This window comes from Larimichthys crocea, chromosome XV (assembly GCF_000972845.2).
Source record: "Larimichthys crocea isolate SSNF chromosome XV, L_crocea_2.0, whole genome shotgun sequence".
Taxonomy (NCBI): domain Eukaryota; kingdom Metazoa; phylum Chordata; class Actinopteri; family Sciaenidae; genus Larimichthys; species Larimichthys crocea.
In genome coordinates this window covers 18,479,090-18,502,808 of record NC_040025.1, presented here as the reverse complement: position 1 = coordinate 18,502,808, position 23,719 = coordinate 18,479,090, and the positions used below count along the sequence as shown (strand labels likewise).

Genomic DNA, 23,719 nt, shown 5'->3' with positions numbered 1-23,719 from the left:
TCTGGGTCCAAACTGAGAGCTGTTGCACTGTATTACTCGCAGAATAACTTCCCATGGGTGGATGGTCTGTCAACAAAGATCCCTGTCCTTAGATCAGTGAACACAACAAATTAATTAAAGGAAAATCATAACCATCATTGAATTTGTACTCATATATATAATGCGACAAGGAGCACCTATGAAAGCTGTTGCTTTGTTGTTTTTTTCTTTTTGCTCTTCAGATATGAGTTGCTTTTGGGAATAAGCATTATTGGAAAGGCACCCTCAATGACTTGTTGCAATACACTTTAAGCACTTTCGTGACTAGTTTTTGCTCCCTATACACAGACTCATAATGAGAAAACACAGTTCAGCAGAGAAAAGACATCTCAAACAGCATGTTTACCCTTCACACAACATGGAGGAATTAAAAATGGATGAGCGCCCCATCCATTATTTCAACCTCCAAATGGCAAATTCTGTATAAAGCACTGAGTATCCGTCTGGGTGAAAATAAATAAATCAAATATGCACTTCAGCGTTTCCTGCCTTTTTCTATGTAGGATACGGTGTCGTGTTTGTGGACGGCACATCCTGCTCTTGAAAGTATGATGAGCTTTCTAAACGTATATAAATAAACCAAGAGTTTTCAATTAGCTTTCGCATCTTTTCTGTTAATTCAAATGATTTTGTCACTTTTCCAGGGCTGTGCATATAATATTTAGGCTACTCTCCTTCTTCTCTCAGCCCCGTTCTCCCAGCTGAATTTCCCCTATCTGAAGTATTCTAATTTGCAAACACAGTGGTGTCAGAAGTGATTTTGCTGTAAAGTCACTAATTATATGCAACATCAATGCGATGTGGGGAAAACGTTAAAAATTTAGCATCACAAGACAAATGGAAAAATGCGTGCTGAAACAAGGAAAAGAAGCACTAACATTCACAGTTTTTCAATGAATAATACATGTCCCCCTGCTTCACGAGGACTCGCCCAGACTGGCCTCAGTGTCACTCTCGTCTTTATCCTAAAAAAATATGTGTTTGTGACTTTTCATATGCGGCGCTGCTGTTTGCATCCACTCATTAAAGAATTGTTGACTATATGAAGCATTGTTCCATGAGTTGATTTCATTAGCAGCCTGTGTGTGCACAGAAGTGGAAAAACAATAGAAGGGAAAAAAAAAGTCATGAGTTGAGTAAGATCATAGCATGAACGATTCAAACTTTAATTTCTGCATGTGGAAATCTGCTCATGGCGTCTCTCCCTCAGCATGAAAACAATCATCATTAAAAAAAAAAAACCTTTTCACTCCTGCAATGTGAGAAATCAAGATTAAATTATATTTAAAAGGAGTTTCAGCATTTCCAGCAAAGTCTCTTGGCAAAAGAGGAATATTATAGATAACATCAACTGCCTTGTAATTACCTCACCTGTTTGCAACAAGACTAAACAAAAGTATTAACTCTGTTTATTGTGGCTCCCCAGGCACTCGCCAAATGGCAGCTGTGTGTACTGAAAGGTGCAAAGGAGGCTGATAAACTGTTGGTGCATCAAGTTGATAGCAGATAACATGACCTGCCCTCTGAACTCTGTTAACCAAGACTGACATAGTGGGTCATTGTTGGACCGACAAACAACTTTAGCTTTATTCTGAAGGTATTTTCATGGCTCCCTTTACACAGTAATTATATTCCAAATCATTATGTGTTGTAAAGTCTATTGACCCCTAGTAAACTTATATTTACCAAGCTGGAACAGTTAATGAAATAGTCTTTTAATTAGCACTCCTCTTAAGGGTAGAACATCTGATGGGGTCCCTGTTTTGTTTTGGCTTTGTGGTTGACTGAAAGGTGCAGATCCGCTGTTCTAAGATAAAACAGTAATATCTTAATTAAGACGAGCCGTTTAACTGTTTACAGTCAAAGTCAACACCATTGTATGTACCTCTGTGCCAGGGCCCGGCACCTGCAGTACAAGAATATTCACCGCACTATGAATCAATAAAACAATATCATAATTTCTTCTTTTGTTGTTTTGTTTTTTTTAGGGCCAGGTCGTTTTTCAAGCTTGACTGATTGAAAGTGGTCTGACTACTCAAGGTAACAACTGGAGTGGGGGTGGCAGGGGAGGGGAGGTTCTTTGCTGCTTGTATAATGCAGTCTTTGGCAGGCTCTCTCTTTGTATTAGATACATTAGGACGGAAATGTGCACTAACTTAAAAATGCTCATGTGAAAAAACATGGAATGTATTAAATTAATGGTCTCTTTTGCCTCAGGGCAGTAATGAAAAGGGACCCCCAATGAGTTCATTTTTCACGGCTTTGGTTATGCATTCAACACTCTAATTGAATTTCAATGTAAGTTTTACAAAGTCTTTATTACAGTGACTCTTGATGTAAATTACATGTGATCTATCGTGGGACACTCACCCATTAAGTAATTTAATTGTGACATGCACTTTCTACGCACCTCATGCTTTTATGCCTTATTCCTCCTCATCTAAATTGTCAGTTTCTTCTATTATCGGCGCTGTTTATGTGGTTTGAGGAAAGCAGTCAGCATACACTCTCTGCAACTTTCACGAGAACAGCTCCTTAAAAGGAATAATTGCTTGTCTCCCCCCGTGTTAAGAGAGGGGACAGCGCCCGACAGCTAGAGTATACTGGAGTATACACAAGTCACAAGGATTTGCAAGATGTTTGCAGATGACTGCACAGAACACATTTTATCTGAGAAAAGAAAATTATCAGATTTATCCTGTGAAGAAGAAAATCTACAACACATAGAGCAAGTTTTCCAAATTTCTGCACAACAGAGGCCAGGTTCTAAACAACCTGTGAGAAACATGTGAAAACTGTAAATAAACGTGCACCATGTAAAGACAGACAGTACATTCAGTGCTTTCTTTGTGACTGTGTTTGCCCAGTGTTTCAAACACTGTGAACCGTATTCTCATATGTGATGTCTGAAACGCAACCTGGGAGTTGGTTTTCTCTGTCTCCATCTAGTGTTTCTGACTGAAGCCACTCTTTCAGCCTTCCAATATCCAGAGGACGAATATAATACCAACGCCTCCCTTTTCCTTTACCATTAAAAAACAAGAAGTCTAAAAAAAACCCAAACACACACTGAGAAACCGGAAATCTTAACACAAACTGTATGTTTCTCATCAATAGCAAGGCTGTGTGTGGGCACACGTGTGAATGTCCATGAGCTGTCTGAAATACTGAGGCTGAATTGACCTGATCATTAGAAGGGGGAAGAGGCTTGACCTGATATTTCCTCTGTTGTTTTGTCAGGAAAGGGACGTTATTGTAAAAGGGCTGTAAAGATAAATAACCTTGCCGTTTCCATGGCAAAGGCGCAAACAGTAGCCACCGAAGACAAAAGAGCTGAAGACAATAAATCCAGCACTGTCAATTTTGTTTAGCTTTCAGAGTGTTTTTGAGGGAAATATGGTTTCAACAACAACAGGCCACATCCATTTTTCCACAGAGAAAGGGAAATTGGATCAGTTTTTTTCTGCTTTTTCTGTACAGGCCAGAGTTTCATCTTGTACGTTACTTTCCAGGCCACGCCATCCTGATTGGTAATAGGAATATCTGACACCATATTTTGCCTTTGGATCAGGAAACTCCTTGTACAGCTGTATACATGTTTTTATAGCCTTTGAAAGAAAGGGTATTGTCTTTAAATTCCTAAGACTACTTGGTCCAGCCCTCAAATTTAAGTGGAAAACCATCCCAGGCCTGTTTTTTTTTTCACAAGCTGAACAATCAAATGTGAACATGCACATTTGCCTTATGCTTCAGGTCAACTGGAGTTCATCTCAATCCGGGTCATCAACGTTCCTTATTATACAAGTATAATGGGAAAACTATTAGACGTTTTATTTATTTATTTATTTATTTTATCACAGTCTTTACAGGTCACATAGAGTGCTACTGCATATGTGCCTTTTATGGATCCAGAGTGTGCACAAAGTCTTCTAAACTGCCTCAAAGTGACTTCAGTTGAGTCAGTGTCGGGTCGAGTCACACAGAAGTTTGTAAATGAAAAGAATCTAAAGATGCTGAGTTAGAAAGAAGTGAAATTACAAGACATCTGTATCAATCAAGGCTGTATTAGCATGAATCTTCAACCCAAGTGTTGGCAATTGAGTTGCATTGTGGGTAATGCAGGGGACAGGTTTTGACAATGAAGGAAAACAATGTCTCACTGATTTTGAGTCCAACGTGTTATAAGAGGATACAGATAACGTTTACAGATAATGGATGGATGTTATAGGAGGGAAATGCTAAATCAGTGGAGCACTCATTTATCATAAAAAAGGAACTCTGTAATGTTCCTCAAAATAACAGAACAAGCTTTCATTTGAACGTTTTTCTGCCTTTCACCTGATCATCTATTACAGAGTGTGCAAAAAATAAAAAAAACCCTCGATGGCTGCCCTCTCTGCCCCCACCAACACGCCCCATCTTCTCATCGCCAGGGGAGACGAGCCTCGTCAGAAGCGAGGCGTGATGAGGAGCGGCCTTATCACTCCAATACAAGAGCAAACACAGGAGTCTTTACAGCACGTCGTCTCAGGAAGCAGCACACGGCAAGATTACTGCCCTTTAAGAAGCCCTAAGACACGACCAATCCCAAGTAGTGTTTTATCTTGACAGTTTGCAGCGCTTTGTTTGCCTTTTCTGTGAAGCCTGGGGATAAAAGAGCAGCCTCTGTGAGCTGTGTCTGATTAAGATCTAATTGTTAACATTCACTGTGCCTTTTTTATTATCTAGCCTGGTGTTACCATACATGAAGCAGGTAGAGGCCTTTTCAGTGTTATGAAGGACTCTCTCCTCGCTGCTCTCGTGTGTTACTCAAGTACTAGTTAGCACTAAGGTGGCAGGAGAGGAGCCCCCAGCTCGTCGACATCAACAACAACAACAACAACATCAACAAACAGGAATTGATGGCGAGTGTTTATTATCTGGTTTAATTGCTCCTCATCTGGAGGATCTGACAGTTGCGGTTAATGAGAGAGGGAGAGGAGGCACGCGCTGTTGGCAGCGAGCTTCATAGTGTAAGATGTGTGTGTGTGTGTGTGTGTGTGTTTGTGTTTGCGTGTGTGTAAGCATGTGTGAGTGTGTGGTTAAAAAGAGGAGAGACCACATAGCTCAACAGAAGCAACATGAACATTGAATTGCTCAACAAATTATTAAAACAGGCCCCTAAATCAAAAGATTTCAAGTCCAACTGTAAGGGTTCATCTAACGTTTGTGTCATTACTGCACACACACACAAATACACCTGTAAACCTGAAAACACACACACATAATCCCATACACCAGGCTGTGTACACTAATCAGATGCCGAGCAAAGACAGGATATCACAGAAATCGAGCCTCTTCCTCAATTTTTCATCTGGCCTGCAGCAGCCCTGGCACCAGTCCAACCAGGGACCTCCCTGACATTGTGCAGTGTCACGCACATACACGCAGACACAAAGAAAGCAGTAGGCAAGACCAGTAGGCCTTTAAGCAAGAGGAGATTGTCAGAGAAGGCCTGCAGGACAGCAGAAAAAAGAAGAAAATAATGACAGGATGAGGGAAACTGGACGTCTACTGATGATTTTGCCCCTCCACTAAATGCCAGACACACACATAAACACACATATAAACGCGCCACCACAATCACCATCAGAGGCTCGTTGTCCCATTCATAAAATTTCTCCCGTTGAGAAACACGGGCATATCTTAAACAGGGCATACCCGCCCCTTTTACTACTGCAGCTCAGCAGGCCCACATGGGAACAGTTAGGGGTATACGCAAGTTTGGCGAAGGTCCGTAGCAACCAGCTGCATCTGTTTTTATTTACCTTTTGCTCTGGTGCTGGATAATGTCATGAGCACATCTGCTACTGTGCAATGCAACCGTGGTTACATGCGTGGTTGACCCATGATTCTGTAATTACCCGCCGAGCGAGATGAAGGGGCCCAGCAAACCACTCAAAGCCACACAAAGCCTTCCTCCCCCCCTCTTCCTCCCCGTGTCTCTCCAGTGGCATGAAATCCCGTCTGCCTCGCCAAATCACGGTACTGAGAACTGGTAGCTGGAGAGCAGAGGATGCTGAAGTGGCATTTAATGACCCAAAGTTGTCCACAATAGTAATTTTGACTTCATTTTGGTGTCATTAAATTGCCAGTCCATTAATGACTATTACTCTATTATGTAGGCTCAAATGTGGTTATTGTCAAATGAGCTGAGATGAGATGCACTTATCAAATTTCCTGATTTGATGTGATTGCTTGTTTGTGGTCAGATGAAACAAACTGTACAGTTTGTCGCCTTGTTGTAAGGCCACTTTGATCTGATAACAAAATATTTAATATTTTTTACAGCATTGTGGTGCTTACCTGCACATGACTTCAGAGGGGAAACAAGTAGTTCACATGAGAACTTAGAGTAAACGTTTCCACAGAGTGTTCCTTGTTTTAAAAAAAAGATGACACCTACACCAACTGATCATGTGTCCCCGGTAGCAAATTCATCTGCAGGACAGAGTGAAAAAAATACTTCCATGATGTTTTCAAAACTCTGCAATATTGACCATCTTAACACAGCAAAAGCTGAAATCGACCAATCAAAACAGGACTTATTTATAATAATGATGAGTGATTATGAGCAATAACAATGAAGACCATATATGGATCACTTCACAGAAGCAGTGTGCGTGGGGGTTGGGTGCCACCATGCTTAGCGTCTCCCAGATGTGCAAACCATATGCTCTGACTGAAATTAAAACAAAAAAGAAACAGTGAAACATGAAAGGGATTTTTAACTTTGTAAAGACAGTTAACAGTCGATACAGATAGGGTAATGACCGACAGAGGCCACATGAAAGAACCAAGGATGTTGGCGTGCTTTTTGCACCACTTATTCCATTTCCTGCTCATAAGTTCACTGAGCAGATGGGGACCAAAGGCACAAGGAAGTTTAGATTTTCTGCCCCACAGCCCATTGTATATGATGCATGTAACTGCGTAACACTGCACTGTTATCATTTACAGACGCTTTGGTGCATACCAGGAGGTCACAATAACAAAGGTGGGGGGAAAAAAATGGTTGAAACAAAAGTGGGACCTCTTTTGTCATTTTAGTCAGATTGATCTGGTTCACACCTGTGCTTGTGTATGTAATACATTTAAGGAGGTCATATTTAAAGCAACTAATCAACTATACTGAGAAAGATGTCAAATTAAACTTCCTGTTCTTATGCATTTTGCATCACTCTGTGGTAATTAATGATTCACATACAGCTCAACAGACAGCGCAGACAAAAAGTCAATAAGACTGAAAATACATCGACTGCAAAAACATGTAAAACTGGTTCATTTGGACAAGAGCATCTGCGGGCAGGCTGCCGCCCATTGGGGGAATTTACTGAAAACACATTCAAGAGTGCTCTCTGCTGTTGGTACAGTGTACTGCAGTAAAACTACATGAAGAAGCTCTACAGTGGCTGAAATAATGTTTAAAGTCAGAAAATGAATTTGTTTTTTTAATAGAACAAAGAAAGACCTGTGTACAAAGCATCAGTCTCACATAAAAAACATAAAACTTCTGAAGGTCTGAGATTCATCATAACAAGCACACAGGCATTGAAAATCAGGTCTTTATTATGACTTTCTATAACACAACGCCGCTCTAGAAGGTGGCATCAGTTCTAACAACTGCAGGGTCTTCTCTACATCAGCCTGTTTTGCTGCTCGGGTACAGACATGTTTATTTAACGCCTGGCTTGTCTGTGTCTGGATAATGTCCACCCTCAGGCAACGGCTGGCAGAGGTCTGGCTGTATTTCTGCTTGTATAATCAACCTTCACAGTGGTGACTGACCACAGCATCACCTTTAAAGACTGCAAACAGATGTAGACGTAACATGTGACACCAGGAAGAATTAAACAAGTGAATCAAAAGGGCTTAAAGCAAGTGGTGTCATCGCACTGAAACTGCATTTGAAGCACAGTGTGACTTAGAAAACACAAAACTAAATAAATTGACATTTAATAATCATAGATTTCACATATTTTGTCTTGGTTCTAGTGCTCCCAAATCCACTTCAGTCTTTTCTGTTTCTGCTGGTCTTTATTCCTACTGGTTGTCTTGAATTGTTCTTGCTTAGGTAGATCCTTTGTGAATAAAACTGTTTCAGCTGAGGCTGATGACAAAAGGACACTTGGCTCTGCTGATGTGTTTGTGGTTGCATTTAGAAAATCAAAAAAGCTTGTTTCAGTTGCATTAATAGAAGCAATAGTGTCACCCTCAAACAGAGAAGACAAATTTCCACTTTGACTCTTAGATATCTCATCAATGGGCAGATTAAAACTGTCCATCTGTGTGTGAGGTGATTTAGTTGTGGAAAACTCTGCAGTCATCTCTTCTGATGAGGTACTCTCATTTCGTTTCCCTACAAGGACGGTAGAACGGTCCAACGATGGCTCCTCTGTAGTTAAATTCTCATGTCCAAAGTTGAGCGTGGACAGAGCTGTGGTTTTTGGAGCAGGAGAGGATGTGAAGTGTGTCACAGCAGGCCTGACTGTGGAGGCATGATTGTGTCATTTCAGTAAAGCTGAATTTAATTAACATCCAAAAGTGATATTTATAATACACATGCTACATTTTTATTTATATATTTGATATAATCATGTGGATTTTTAGCAGGAGTAACATGAACAGGTTTGGATGTTTTACACAATTTAACAAATCTTCTCCATTCCAAAAATGTTGTTTGTTAGTTATCCATTTTAATTTATTTACTTCTCTTAAATGTTTGATCATCACTGTGTAGAATGATGTATGTGCAGAGTGAGGTACTATAAGGTTGTTTTCACATTCACCTGCTGAAGGCAAAGTTTTTTTTGTGTTGACCTTAAAGGTCCAGTGTGTAAGTTTTAGCAGGCTCTATTTACAGAATATGGCTGAAATGTCATATAATATGCAGAACTATGTTTTCATTCACGTATAATGACCTGGAAATAACTGTTATGTTTCTGTTACTACAGAGTGAGGCTTTTATATCTACAGATGCCACAGGTCCTCTTCCATGGTATCTGCCATGTAGAACCACCATGTTTCTACAGTAGCCCAGAACAGACAAACTGCATCTAGATAGCGACTTTGGTGTTTTGCCCATTTTGTGGCCACCATAAATTCTTCTTCACACTAAGAAGGAGGGGGTGAAAGAGAGGGTTGCAATCCACAACTACACCACTAGATGCCACTAAATCGTACACACTAGTCCTTTAAACAACAACAAGTTTAACATGTTTACGTTTCCAAGTTGATTTTATGACATCGCAGATAGTTTGGAACATAGACAATGTGACTTATGTCATTATTTAGAGTATTTTTAGATGTCCTAAAACAAGTCTGGAGGTTGTAAAATAAAGGTCAAATGATGATGTTTTATAAGTGCTGTTATATAGTTGATAACTACCACAACAGATAATACAGTTTAATTTGGTCTTTTATCTTAACTCAAAGTTTCATTTCTCTTTTTGTTTTGTTTTTAATGTGTGTGTTGTTGTTTTTTAAATCTTATTCAGCTTTCTTTCTGTCTGTCCCTGTTTTATTTTCCTCACTACCTCATTTTAAATTGTATGAAAGGTGCTATATAAAGTTATTGGTTGACTGAGCAACAAAGCAAGTGCCTGATCTGACTACAGTAAAAGCCTTTCAATGGGTAGTGGTCAAAATATCATCCAATAATTAATCACCACTTTAGTTTTACTGTGTTCATCAGCAGCACACTCACCTGTGCATGGCAGTGCGTTCTCCATGGTCCAATGCATTTTGTGATTTGTCTCTTTGAAGGTGAGCACAACATCCACCCTGTAGAACGGCTGCAGGAGTTGTTTGCTGTCTGCGCAGGCCTGTAAAACAAACCTGGTTTAGATGTTTTACACTGTAATGAATCCTTATGGGGAAAGACAGTATAACAGTACTGTGCAGTATATTTATTTTAAACTGGCCCAACTGCATTACACAAAATGCACTGCCTGTTGTTTCATCACTAACCTTGGTCTGGAGTATTTGGGCTGTAGGGATGATCAGTGTCGCAAATTTACTCGTCTCACGCAGAGTGAAATTATCTGTCTGGTTCACCGAAACATTACTGACTGTCAGTGGTTCATTGTCAGAGCTGCCTCGCTTAGTCAAACCCATGTGTCGTTTGAAAATATGCAATACAGTCTCCTCTGCTGTGGACACGGTCACTGAAATTTAGATCAGAGATAAAAATGTGTTACTGGGATCAGTGGTGCAAAGTAACCGAGTACATTTACTCAAGCAATTTGGAAATGCATTTTTAAGATATATGTACAGTATGTCCATTTTATGCAACTTTATACTATTCATTTCCATTTCGAAATGTTACACTTTTACCTTCACTAAATTTACTTGACAGATGTTACTAGCTACTTTTCAGATTAAGATTTTACATAATAAAACATTTGAGCTTATAAAATACAATTTTCCGCTTGTGAACCCTTAAAAGAGCAATTAAATACCTCTTCAAGGCCCAAATGAGGTACAATTATGAAACAATACAAATTCATGTGGCAGAACTTCTTTTCTTTCCAAACATCAATACTAATCTCATGACCTCCTCAGATTCATTGTCTGATTATTTGGAAGGTGCACTGAACTACCTAATTTTATTTTAAGTAGTTAAACTTATTTCCACCTCGACTGGCTGCAACAGTCAAATGCTGCTTACAAAGAATGCACCAATATAAATCTAACCATTTTTCTGCAAAGAGTACCTTTTACTTTAGATATTCTATGTATACTTTGCTGTTAATACTTCTGTACTTTGACATAAGAGTTTGGATGAGCTTTTACTTATAATGAGGTCACGTTTACATCGTTGTATTTGTTCTTTAACTTAAGTAAAGGAGTACGTCTTCTACCACTGACTGGGAAACACATGTTAAAGCTTGTGGTGTGAAAAAGGAAATAACTTCCAGTACCGATTCTTCAAATCAATTTTATTTGTTTCTTCCTACCTTTTGGACATGTAGCTTCCATACTGTAGGCATACTGACCACTAACCAGCTTCAAAGCCAAGAATTCCCCTTCATTTTCCATTACCTGCATTGTTTAAAGAGCAAAATAATTCAGTGAATTTCAGGTGTAATGCTACCAATGGTCACTAGGTGGCAGTATGATGCGTGAGGTTTCTTACTTTGACAGGGCTCAAGACATCCCTCCTCCTTCCTTGAACTGTAATGTCTGGTCCACTCATGTCAATGCTCATCTGGATCAGGCTAGCATCTTCCAGAGCTACAATGAGGTGATCGCTCAGAGACAGAGACCAATGCAACTGTAATGCACAAACATGCAAACACAAAAACATAGTCAGACAGATCCCCTCTGCATGTTTTTTTTTTCTTAACACATACGAAGATGTGTGTTCACATTTGAATGATTTAAATTAGTACCTCGTTATCCCAGTTGCCATGGGGAACTTTTCTGGTAACCTAAAGACAGATACAAATCTTATCAGACTAACAAATGAGCAAAATACTTGGTTAAACTGTTAGTACATATCATTAACTCCAGGCAGCAGTTACCTGGATATACTCTGGGTCACACTGGATTTGCTCTCGGCTGGGCAGCACAGAAACCACGGGACACTTCATCATGACGCTGTGAGGTCTGCCTCCAAAACGACTGATCCTCTTCACCAAATTCAGTGTCAGGACATGGTAGCCTTGCTGAGCAATCAACATACAACCAGAGAATTGTCATCATAAAACTAACCACTAAGGTCAAACGTCAGCTATGTCTTAAAAGATTGACATACCTCTTGCTGGACAAAACATCCAGTATAGCTGACTCTAAAAATAAAGTTCTTGTCAGGGTCTCTGTGCAGTGAGAATCCACAGGCAGACAGCTGGATGTTTAGGTGATCCAGAGATGTAAGGTTGACTTGTGGAAAGCAAAAATTGATTCAGAAGAGACACATTTTTATAAGAAAAGCTCAGTGTTTCTCTTTTGTGTGAGAAATAATTACCATGGATGCGTAAGGCCCCAGAAAGCCAGATTCCCAGCCCTTCAATCCTCACACTGTGGATCCACATCTCCATGTAGTCAGAAAAACATGACACATCTCCTTCTGAAAATGCAAGTACAATCTTTCACATATGCAAGAAAGCACTGATAACACCCACAGACATCACATATTGTAGATTTACCTGTTAATGTTGTGGTTGGGGCATCAATCCATTCTCTTTTCTGAATGGAAAACACATTCCTTGTGACAAAACACTGTAAAAGACTGTAGAAAAGAATACAAAATTTAGCTTATATTTGGAAAACAGTGAAAATACTTTATGTACAAGTTTATTCTACTCACATAGCTCTTAGTAGGATGCCAAATCTTATCTGACCCATGCCTCTTCCACTGATGACAACACCCGTGTGCGCTCTGACCCTAACCTATTTGTAGGTACAGTTAGAGGGATGATGTCACTGGGGAGGGGAAAAAAACAAAACAGGTGTGTTTGCTTTGACACGTTAAAAACAAGTGACAAAAAAGGTCACAAAGAATGATCACTGTCTCCAGTATGTGTGACAAAAAGGGTTTAAGGTAGGTGTAGAGCCTCTAATTTGTCAAGGCTTTCTTCATAAAATAATTTTTGATGATTTCAACCCAGTTTGCTTCATTTATTTCATCTTAAGTAGCTTTAATAATTTAATAATGATCTCATGCCATGCCACAGTATCCTGACATATTTTTTTTGGAAATGTAGGGGTCTCCACTAAAATTTTAAATAAAAATTTAGCTTATAGGCATTGTTATAAAGTTGATAACAATAAGGAATAATACAAGTTTACTCTTGTAATAGCAAAGTATAAGAAAGTTTATGTTTATCAGTTAGTATGCAAAAATAAATAATAGTCGAGGGTTTGAACAATTTGTACAAAATATGTGTGTCAATGTAAAATAAAAAGACAAAAATATAGAATATAATATAAACTAAACTAATATACTACAGAGAGAAAACCATAAAGAGACTGATCGATAAAGGTACTACTTTATCTATCAAGAATAAATCACATTGTCACAATTATTTCATGAGGTAAAGAGGTAAAAAAATATATTTGATTCCAATTGTATGGGCAACAGTATTAAATACATATATTATATAAATATATATTATAATATTTATTTAATATAAATATATTAATACGTTATATTTATTTCATATAATGTGTAAAATCTATCTATATTAATCATGTTGTGTTTATACAGTGTTTATACAGTGTATTAAACACAATATAATTAATTATATTTTTAATATTATTTCTCAGTGCGCACCTTTTGTTTGGGCTTTTAAGGTGAACCGTTATGTCTCGACTTCAAAGGGTGAATAAGGAGCTTCAAACTTTGCTAGTTGCAAGTTTTCAAACACGACACGACGAATAAAGTTAACCACATACCGTTTACGCTATTTTTATGACAAGTTAAGCCACGGCCGGTGATCTAAAGTCTAATCTAGTCTTTAAACGTGTTCAACTTTAACTTTTGGCACCCCCACAAAAACTAACAGTGCGCCCTCCCAACCAGATGATGTCATCCCTTGAAGAGGCGCAGCCATTTTGTTAGCTAGCCTGAGGTTGCAGAGGTGAGCCCCGCACGGCTGCACAGATTATCCTAGTTTGACCATTTCGTGTCTAAATTTCAAGGGATAAGGTCGCTTGTCGATTTTGCTATTTGCGTAAGTTTTCCGGCAACGCGCCCGTAGACGAGAGGAGCCCTCGCGTGTCTGTTGTCAATGAACACAGCGCGAAACTGTGTGGTCATTCATTTTTCAGGCTGTCTCGAGTTTGCTAGCTCGTTAGCTGGCGGGCTAACTTGTTTACGCGTGCCGCGAGCGGAGAAGAGCACACATCCATGACCGCGAGCCTTTTAGCTGCTGGAGACTTGTTGTAGAGTTGTCGGGGAGTGAGCACACAGCTTGTTTATCTGCCCTTGCATTACAGTTGCGTCACCCAGCTAACTGAAGTAACTTCAGCCAGGATCGCCGCCGCTAACTCGTGTGCATCGTGTTTACCCGTAACCCGAGCTCCGTCAGCTCACTGCACTCGGGCCAGAGCTGCTCAGCCCCCCTCCCCCTTCAGAGACCATGTCGGAGTTGTACATTCGTGTGGCTGAGGATGAAAGCGAAGAGCCGATGGAGATCCCCTCGGAGGACGACGGCACTGTTCTGCTGTCGTCGGTAGCGGCACAGTTTCCAGGGGCGTGCGGGCTGCGGTACCGGAACCTGGAGTCCCAGTGCATGAGGGGGGTCCGGCTCGTGGAGGGTGTCCTGCATGCACCCGAGAACGACTGGGGCAACTTGGTCTATGTGGTCAATTACCCCAAAGGTGAGGCAGGTGGTGGGTGCTACGTGACTTGAACTGTTCCCATCTTTCATAATATGTGATATTATTCCCCAAAAATATGAGGTAAACACCTAGGTACACCGAGCTAACTAATGCTAATGCTATCTAATGATGCTTTATTCTTTGTCCTCACTGCTGCCTGTCAGCCCTGTCCAAGTGTTTCTAATCACAAAAGCTTATTTATTGCCAACCAAGTATAGAAATAATAGTAGAAGATGTAAATAAATGTACAATATGTTTAGTCAAATCTTTGGTTATAAATGTAAAATATTGGGATAACTCTCAGTATAGTGCAAAACAATTCAACAGCACCACAGATGCCTCCAAAATTGAATGAGTACTTTTGTGTTGCTTGTTGTGTTATGCTGCATTCATTTCAGCTGGATGTATGTCATAAATTTGCCACATTAAGAGACGTTCCTGTTTTTAATATGACAGTGCCCCCGTGCACGAAGCCGGCTACATTTAAAAAAGTGTTTTTTGAGTTTGGTGTGGAAGACCTAGACTGTACAAAGCTCTGACCTCGACCCTTCAGACACCACGAAACGAGCCAGGCTTTATCTCCCAACATCAAGAGTTACATTGTCTCATGTGCTCGTGGCTCATCAGCAGCCGGGTTTTAAAATAACATGAAGAACCTTCACTGAAGAGCTGTAGCAGTGTATTAATGCTCATGTGTTTGGATTAAGATGTTCAACAACCAGATATAGGAACAAATGTTGATGTCTGTCCATCACCAACAGAAAGCGAGTGTCAGTGTTTAACCCTATTTTATGGAGTATTTACATGTGATTGTCTCTTTTTCCAGATGTTACTCACGTCTGTCTCTTCTTCACAGATAACAAAAGGAAGATGGAAGAAATAGATGCTGCCTCAGCTGTGAAAATCAAAAGGGGCTTTCAGAAGACATCAGATCTCATTGTCCTTGGGCTGCCGTGGAAAACTACAGAACAAGACCTGAAAGATTATTTCACTACCTTTGGGGAGGTCATCATGGTGCAGGTAGTGACATCTCGTCTGGCCCTGGATGTTTTTGTCAACGCTCCTTTTGTTTTTTGTTATTGTGTTATGTTTCTGTTTTTAGTTAAAGTTGCTAATAAAGCTTTCGTTTCATCTGTATTGTCTCCAGGTCAAGAGAGATGCAAAGACTGGCAACTCAAAAGGGTTTGGGTTTGTCCGGTTCACCGATTATGAGACACAAACCAAAGTGATTGCTCAGAGACACATGATTGATGGACGATGGTGTGACTGCAAGCTTCCCAATTCAAAGGTAATGTGGGCACCGTTTTTAGTGTAAATTACAGTCAAGAACCTCATGATTTTAAATATATTAGGATTGTCTTTGCGTCAGGGACCAGTTGATAAGATGTTGGTCGTCGTCTTCATTTCTGCCGTTAAGACAGTTTGGTTTAGTCTTACACTTTAATCATGATCGTCAGTGTTGGTGACAAAGAAAGAAACTTCATGTAGGTCACAAATGTTTATTAGATGTTGGAGCTCATTCTGAAATAACCAGAAACCCTGCTTTAAAACATCACGTAGATTGCTTAATTTATTGCCGTCTCCTCTTTGTCCTCTCAGGCGTGTCCTGATGAGCCCATGCGGAGCCGTAAAATCTTTGTTGGCCGCTGCACAGAGGACATGACAACTGATGAACTCAGGCAGTACTTCATGCAGTATGGCGAAGTCACTGATGTCTTTATCCCCAAACCTTTCCGAGCGTTTGCATTTGTCACATTTGCCGATGACCAGGTGAGATTCACTATAAACGGCAGACTTTATTTATTAGTTGGTAGCGTAATATCCACTGAAGTGATAATCTTCTCCTCACTTCTTTCTCAGGTTGCCCAAGCCCTGTGTGGTGAGGACTTGATCATCAAGGGTGTCAGCGTGCACATCTCCAATGCCGAGCCCAAACACAATAATAGTAGGCAAATGATGGATCGAGGGCGGTTTGGGGCTGGTGGGTTCAGTCAGGGCTATGGCAGTAATCGGGGTGGGCTAGGCAGTGGTAGCGGTGGGGTTAACTTTGGGGCTCTCGGTCTTAACCCGGCAATGGTGGCTGCTGCCCAGGCAGCGCTGCAGAGCAGTTGGGGAATGATGGGTATGCTGGCTAACCAGCAGGGTCTGACCACGACAGCAGGCACGGCCACTACAACCCGAGATCAGACCTATAGCTCTGCCAGCACTAGCTACAGTAGCCCCAGCTCAGCTAGCCTCGGTTGGGCTGGAGGCACTAACACCGCCTCCAGCAGTGGCTTCAGCTCTGGCTTTGGCAACTCTATGGAGTCCAAGTCTTCTAGTTGGGGAATGTAGATAGCTTTGACCTTTTCTGTTGCTATTAGGTTAATATGGTAAGTATACCTACAGGGGGAACTGCTTATATCTTATGTTCCTATTATTTAAAAGTACACTGCCTTTTACTTCGTTAAAGGAGAAAGTTTATACTTGCGTGTGACTGATTTACGTAGTCATGCATTGAATGATTGAAGAGTTTTAGTGGAAACTGCCACACTCCCTTTTTTGTTTTTGAGAAAATGTTACACTGTGCATGCAAAAGAAATATTTATGACCATGCACGAGTATCTCGAGAGCCCCCTCAGCCACCTGTAAAATGGGCTTGCTATAATTATATATGTGTATGCAGTTGATTGCATATTTTTGTTTGTTTTTGTTTGACGTCTTTTGGAAACGCCTTCATGAAAATCTCTTCTGCAGTTCACCAACTCTTTCCCAATTTCCCGGGAGGAAGCGCCTCATTGGCAGCAATGTTCGACAGATCTCAGTATCAATTCCCCTCTTCCCATGTGTAAATGCTTTGTCATCAAAGAACACAGCTTCACTCTGCATATACTGTGTTAGACGGTGGGTGTTGTCTTTTTTTCCTCTCCCCTTTTTATGGATATAGAAATCGTGTCTGCTCTTGTCGCTTTTCGAGATCAATGAGTGGGATTGGTGTTGGACCGAGTGAGAGTGAGCGAACGGAGAGCAAGGAAGCACGTGTGAGAAGGACTGTTTGTGCATTTTTTTTTTTTTTTTTTTTTTTAAAGAGACAAATGCCTGCGAGAGTTGAGAAGAACCTGTGGCTTTGTGCGAGTGTGAGAGGAAGAAGCAAGTACGAGTGTGTTCCTAATGGCCATCACAAGGACATTTATTGCGTCTCGAGATCCCTATGGTCTCTGCTTTCTCTCATCGTTTTCTACCAACTTTAATTCTTTAAAAAACACAGTGAAATGTCAAGTGCTATAAGTATTTGTATTCTTTTGTAGCTTTTTTTCTTGCTGTCTGATTTGATGTGAATGCTGTGTCTGGTTGTGTGCTTTATTTTCTTCCTGTTACCACCCTCTCTGTGTGAAAATGTGACTTTGGGCTGAAGTCTGTATGGGGGAAAACACTGAAAGTGTGTTGAAGTTTGCAAGTGAGTTTAGAGGTTGATGTGGTGAATGTTTGACAAGTTCCCATTGAAAGTTTGTGTTTGAAGTGGTTACGAATGCATTTTCTATGTTTTGTGAATCAAAGGGAATTCTGAAATAAAAATGAATTTGACTAGGTATGATAAACTCTTGACAGTGGCTTATTTTTGACTTTACATTAATTGAATTGCCAACACTTTAATTCACATGTATAGGGACCTCGGACATGGACAACCCAGGTTTTCGTCTGAATCCAGGTTGGAGTCAGTTATGGAGAAGCTGAAGACATTGTTGGGTGGGCCGGCACAAACCAACAATGGAATTGCTGCACGACTGCCTTAATCCTGAAAAGGATCTTCTTCACCTCACTAGCAAGAAACCTTGGACCATCCCATAATGAAATATAGAGCGGACCATACTTAATTGGGCTGAGGTATTTGTTTATACCTACAAATGTCACAAATACGACCAAAGTCACACCTGCAGTTTGACAGAGATCATACTTCTAAATCTTTTTTTTTTTTTTTTTTTTTCTTCAACCTTGTGAAACAAAGCCTGCCTTAAATTTGACACATGCATTTCTGTCATTGTTTGTCCTCATAACATCACTGATAACTTATGGAAGTATTAACTGGTCGGTTTCTTTTCAGTGTGATCAAAAAGAATTTCGATAAGGCAGTATGTAACAATATTCTTGTTTTGTTTACTTTGATTGTACGGTGGTTGGACTGTATAAGCTATGAGTGATTTTCAAAGGGACTTCAACAACTGATTGAACATGCCAGCAGGAATTCACACTTTCTGTATTGAACTATTTTAGTATTGCGGTGTAAAATAAAAGTTTTGAGTTTTTAATCACCTGTCGTCTCTCAATGTAGATAAAGTCTAGATTAATTGAAGTATTCTTTTCTAACTGGGCTCCACATCAAGCTCTTATTTTTACAGTTTTTTCATGCCTTTTTAACTGCTGCTGATTTTAATTACGAGCTCCAATTTGATCCTTGGTGTAAAATGTGCTAAATGGTGTCTTGCACTTTTAGTATTAGTGCTCCCCTGTTGGTAGGCATAGTTTTAGTGTTCTGCCTGGTGATGGTGCTGATGTGCCATTTTGTGATAACTTATGAGACACAAGGCTCAAGTCACCCTTTATTTATTGAGATGTAGTGTCTCTGTTAATCTTTAGATTGCAAAGGGCTGTGGGAGTTTTTTCTATGAACATAAATAAAATCCTGTATAGTAAAAAAACAAAAAAGTCTTCCTGCAGAAAAACCCTTACGATACCCAGTCAAAAACTGAAGAAGCTTGTAGAACATGCAAACCTGAAATATATTCCTGCTGGATGTTTTAACTGCAGATACTATGAGAAACACTTTTTGATAATAATTTACAAAATAAGAGTTCAGATCATCATCCTGCTAGTGGGGTTTTGAGAGGAGTTGTCTTTGTAGAGTGTCAATAATGGGAAGTCCCATTTTCAGTATTAAATTATTTGAACTCCAAAAAAAGTTAAAAGTAACAGCTTATAAGGCCTGTACATTCTTTCATTTCACCAAATTAAATGTCTGAAGGACAGACTTTGTGGTGAAACAAATGAACCGTCTGTAAAACACAGTTTGACTTTTAAATCTGAGCTGCTTAAGATAATCAAGTCGTAATCAGTTTTAGTCATTAGAAAAGAAATGAACTGAACAGAAAAGGTTGTACAGGTCTCTAAAATAATCAAATCTCTCTAATGGTACTGAAATTTCCTAGGCTGTGACACTCATTTCCTGCATCAGAGATAAGTTACTGAATAGGCAGGTAGGGCCTCAAACATCTCTCACAGCTGCAGTTCAATTAAAGCTTGCTGTCAACATGGGGACACAGTGAATTGATCTGCTCTCTCCCACTCCCACTAGCAGTCTTCCAGAAGTTGTTCTTGCAGGAGGGTCTGTCCCAGAAGGCTTTGTGGTTTCTGAGAGTCTTCTCTGCCACCTTCTCACTGAGGTACGTTCATGGGTCCATGAACCCAGACTGTAGCCCTGCTGCATCTTCCTCTGCTCCTGCAGTTTCTAATGAAAGACAAACTCGAGTTCAGCTTTTGTTTCATATCTTTGAAGTATGTTGACACATAAAGTACAGGCAGAGACACCAACACAGCTAAACTATAGGCCTTCTCTCACAAGTGTCAAGGTATGGTCAACCAAATCTCCTGACACGTTTTGTCATGTCCATATTTAGCTTTCTATGCTACATTTTGTAAGCACAGTGTGGAGTTATATATTATTGTTGCAATATTCAATTAAATAATGTTCAGTGGGTAGTATTGTTGGGTTTTGACATCCACCATATGGTCATTTAGTTGAATGATGTTCATTTCCATGAAGTAATCCAGTAAGTCATTGATCTCAATGATCTCCAATTGCATCTGTTGTCCAGTCATCCTCCTCCTGCTTCATTATGCATCATCATCCTGTCTGGTGTTGCCTTGCTGCCTGCTTAGTCTGCAGATGACTCAGCAGCCTCATCCTCCACTTGCACTGCCTTCACTGAGCTCTAATAGCCTCTTGTGCTCTAATGCAACCTCGCTCGGCATCAGGCCTCATTAAGAACACAAGGCCTCTAAATGTAGAGACTGTTCTGTTCTATGGATTAATTAACCATTAGAGAAAGGCAAAGGAACACAGATGTTTATTTTTCATTAGCCAATGGGACAAATACAAATAACAGAGTAGTAATAGTTTGGTAGAGGGACAGACAGTGGTGAACCTCAGTCTAATAGGGAAGCAGCCTGTTCAGGCTGTTTAAAATGCATTGTAGTGTTTGAATGGCAGTGTTTATATTGTTTGTTCTCCTTCAGGATCAGAGCTCTGATATGAGGTGTGAAACAAGGAGGTCTTTGAAGCGTCCCGCGACGGTTTGAATAGAAGCTTGACATAAACATCAACCTGGCAATCACCAGAGGTATCACAGCACAGGTGCACGGAGGTGAGGCTTTGTTTTCTGTTTAGCAGCAGGTGTAACAGCAGCTGTGACACACTCCTGTCAGATACAACCTCCCTCACTGGCTGTGGGGGTGAAAGCAGCACTGTTTATTTCAGCTCTTGCCCAGTACAACAGACAAACAAGTGTCAAAATGTGTTATTCCATTTTGGTTTCATAAAATTTGCTCCACCAGAACCTAATCCTTGCCTAAACTGACCTTCATCACTGTGAGGTTACTAACCAGAGTTTACCTTTTTATCAATCCAAGTATTACAGAGTTTTTTGGGGCCTTTTATGACTCTACTAGACAACAAGTGTAGGAATGATAGTAAATATGAAGAATGACATACAACAATAGTTCATCTGCATGTGGATCACGGACACTGAGGCTCATGGTCAACACCTTAACACTTACAGGTTGACAAAGCACCTCATGAAGCATTACCTGCTCATGACCCCTCAGCACAGGTTGATTTCCTCCTTAAACTTCAGGTTTCATCTTAATGAGTGTTAGAAGCCTCAGGCATAAAACTATCCACTGTTGCACATTTAAAAAAAAGATTAATATTGAGGAAATGCCAGATGAAACAAATTAACATTCAGCTTGAAGAACAAAATTTTCTTTCTTTTTCTGTTGTTTGAATCATTTTATGACCCGGAAGTACTTCTCTTTATGCAGGATACATCTCAGCTTCAACTATTTCCATCTACTGCTGCTACTGTGTACCAAACATTATATAGACTTTGTATCGTACTATATACTGAGACAGGACTACACCAGGATACAGAAATTACTAACTGTTTGTAATCTTAAGACTGTGGTGTTGTTTTTTTTATTCTTGAAACGTAATTTAATCCAATACTACAGCATCCTTCAGGTTAAGAAATTCATGAAGGGGTTAATTGATTGTATTTTGTATTGTAATTGTATTTTTTTCTGCATTAATGAGTCTTTAAGTTATTCCACCCCTCTTACCTTAATGTGACCAAAGCTGTCAATGTGTCGCTGTTGTATTAACACAAGATTTTAGTTGAATTCTAATGAATTATCACTGTGCATAAAGAAACATGTGCCAGGATCTTTGAGCCACCTGCTGGACAATGACTGTCAGGATAACACATGAAATGGTTCAGCATACAGTAAACCCATCACCAAGGTCATGTTTACAGTCCTGTTTATTAGTCAGATATATCAAAACCCTGATTACAGATTTCAGTTAAATGTAGTGGAAAGGTCACGGGGCAAAGAGGATGTGTGTTTTTAACTTAAAGACTGGATATCCTCTTCTTGTCAAGGTACATACAGTTGAAACCAGAAGTTTACATACACTGTATAAAAAGACACATATTCTTTTTTTCTCACTGTCTGACACTTTTCCTGTTCTAGGTCCGCTAGGATTACAAAAATTATTTCTATTTGCTAAATGGCAGAATAATGAGAGAAGGATTTTTTATTACTTTCTTCAAAGTCAGAAGTTTACGTACACTAAGATTACTATGCCTTTAAACAATTTGGGAAAGCCCAGATGATGATGTCATGTCTTTGGAAGCTTCTGACTGGTTTATTGACAACATTTGAGTTAATTAGAGACACACCTGTGGATGTATTTTAAGGCACACCTGAAACACACTGCTTCTTTGTGTAACATCATGGGAAAGTCAAAAGAAATCAGCCAAGATATCAGAAAGAGAATTGTGGACTTGCACAAGTCTGGTTCATCCTTGGGTGCAATTTCCAGATGCCTGAAGGCGCCACATTCATCTGTTCAAACAATTATACGCAAGTATAAACACCATGGGAATGTTCAGCCATCATACCGCTCAGGAAGGAGACTGGTTCTCTGTCCCAGAGATGAACGTGCTTTGGTCTGAAATGTGCATATCAACCTAGGAACAAAAGCAAAAGACCTTGTGAAGATGTTGGCTGATGCTGGCAAGAGTGTGTCATTATCCACAGTGAAACGAGTACTGTACCGACATGAGCTGAAAGGCCACTCTGCCAGGAAGAAGCCATTACTCCAAAAGAAACATAAAAAAGCCAGATTACAATTTGCAAATGCACACAGGGACAAAGACATTAATTTTTGGAGACATGTCCTGTAGTCTGACGAAACTAAAATCAAACTGTTTGGCCATAATGACCATCGTTACGTTTGGAGGAAAAAGGGGGAAGCTTGCAAGCCTGAGAACACCATCCCAACTGTGAAATACGGGGGTGGCAGCATCATGTTGTGGGGTTGTTTTGCTGCAGGAGGGACTAGTGCACTTCACAAAATAGATGGCATCATGAGGAAAGAACAGTATGTGGAAATACTGAAGCAACATCTCAAGACATCAGCCAGGAAGTTAAAGCTTGGACGCAAATGGGTCTTCCAAATGGACAATGACCCGAAGCATACTGCCAAACTGGTTACAAAGTGGCTTAAGGATAACAAAGTCAATGTTTTGCTGTGACCATCACAAAGCCCTGATCTCAATCCTATTTAAAATTTATGGGCAGAGCTGAAAAGGCATGTGCGAGCAAGGCGGCCTACAAACTTGGTTCCAGTTCTGTCAGGAGGAATGGGCCAAAATTCCTGCCAACTATTGTGAGAAGCTTGTGAATGGATATCCAAAACGTTCGGCCCAAGTCATACAGTTTAAAGGCAATGGTACATATGGTACATAGCATATGTGTCTTTTTATACAGTGTATGTAAACTTCTGGTTTCAACTGTATATACAAGCAGCACATCTCTCTGGCACTGTGTCAATATATTTCCTGAGAACTTCAACACTAATGTTATCCCATGCCTTCTGTAACTCAAGCCAAATGCTTTCCTTTGAATGTGCAATATATCTGTCCAGTTTATTTTCCAACTCGCCCCAAATTTGTTCTATGGGGTTGTGGTCCAGACTTTGAGGGGGCCGGTCCATCATTTT

The 23,719-nt window shown here is 40.1% G+C and overlaps 2 protein-coding genes across 4 annotated transcripts; one reads left to right on the top strand and one right to left on the bottom strand.

Annotated features, from left to right (window-relative positions):
- Positions 1-6,905: 6,905 nt before the first annotated feature.
- On the bottom strand, positions 6,906-13,520 carry ciroz (ciliated left-right organizer protein containing ZP-N domains). The gene is made up of 12 exons (XM_019254443.2): positions 13,355-13,520; positions 12,389-12,504; positions 12,228-12,310; positions 12,047-12,148; positions 11,837-11,961; positions 11,604-11,747; positions 11,472-11,510; positions 11,216-11,353; positions 11,037-11,121; positions 10,048-10,244; positions 9,785-9,902; positions 6,906-8,566 (listed from the first exon to the last, which is right to left on the bottom strand). The coding sequence occupies exons 2-12, from the start codon at positions 12,424-12,426 to the stop codon at positions 8,070-8,072; spliced, it is 1,566 nt and encodes a 521-aa protein (XP_019109988.2). The 5' UTR covers positions 12,427-12,504; positions 13,355-13,520; the 3' UTR covers positions 6,906-8,069.
- A 126-nt stretch (positions 13,521-13,646) lies between these two features.
- On the top strand, positions 13,647-18,689 carry tardbpa (TAR DNA binding protein a). 3 transcript variants are annotated; one of them, XR_002041567.2, is made up of 7 exons: positions 13,651-14,403; positions 15,260-15,423; positions 15,551-15,691; positions 16,003-16,173; positions 16,264-16,384; positions 17,140-17,286; positions 18,050-18,689. XR_002041567.2 is itself a non-coding variant. In XM_019254181.2 (5 exons), the coding sequence occupies exons 1-5, from the start codon at positions 14,163-14,165 to the stop codon at positions 16,735-16,737; spliced, it is 1,191 nt and encodes a 396-aa protein (XP_019109726.1). In that variant the 5' UTR covers positions 13,647-14,162; the 3' UTR covers positions 16,738-16,964. The 3 variants fall into 3 exon arrangements, 1 of the variants encoding a protein (XP_019109726.1); XR_002041568.2 differs by having other exon boundaries at positions 13,652-14,403; positions 16,264-16,348; XM_019254181.2 differs by lacking the exons at positions 17,140-17,286; positions 18,050-18,689 and having other exon boundaries at positions 13,647-14,403; positions 16,264-16,964.
- The last annotated feature ends 5,030 nt before the right edge of the window (positions 18,690-23,719 follow it).

Bases quoted from the DNA above. Each gene is read 5' to 3' on its own strand.
- ciroz (XM_019254443.2), bottom strand. From the start codon at position 12,426: ATGGGTCAGATAAGATTTGGCATCCTACTAAGAGCTAT. The intron at 12,311-12,388 runs GTGAGTAGAATA...TCTTTTCTACAG, and splicing joins GGCATCCTACTAAGAGCTAT to TCTTTTACAGTGTTTTGTCA. The intron at 11,962-12,046 runs GTAATTATTTCT...GCTTTCCACAAG, and splicing joins TGGGGCCTTACGCATCCATG to TCAACCTTACATCTCTGGAT.
- tardbpa (XM_019254181.2), top strand. From the start codon at position 14,163: ATGTCGGAGTTGTACATTCGTGTGGCTGAGGATGAAAGCGAAGAGCCG. The intron at 14,404-15,259 runs GTGAGGCAGGTG...TCTTCTTCACAG, and splicing joins TGTGGTCAATTACCCCAAAG to ATAACAAAAGGAAGATGGAA. The intron at 16,174-16,263 runs GTGAGATTCACT...CTTCTTTCTCAG, and splicing joins TCACATTTGCCGATGACCAG to GTTGCCCAAGCCCTGTGTGG.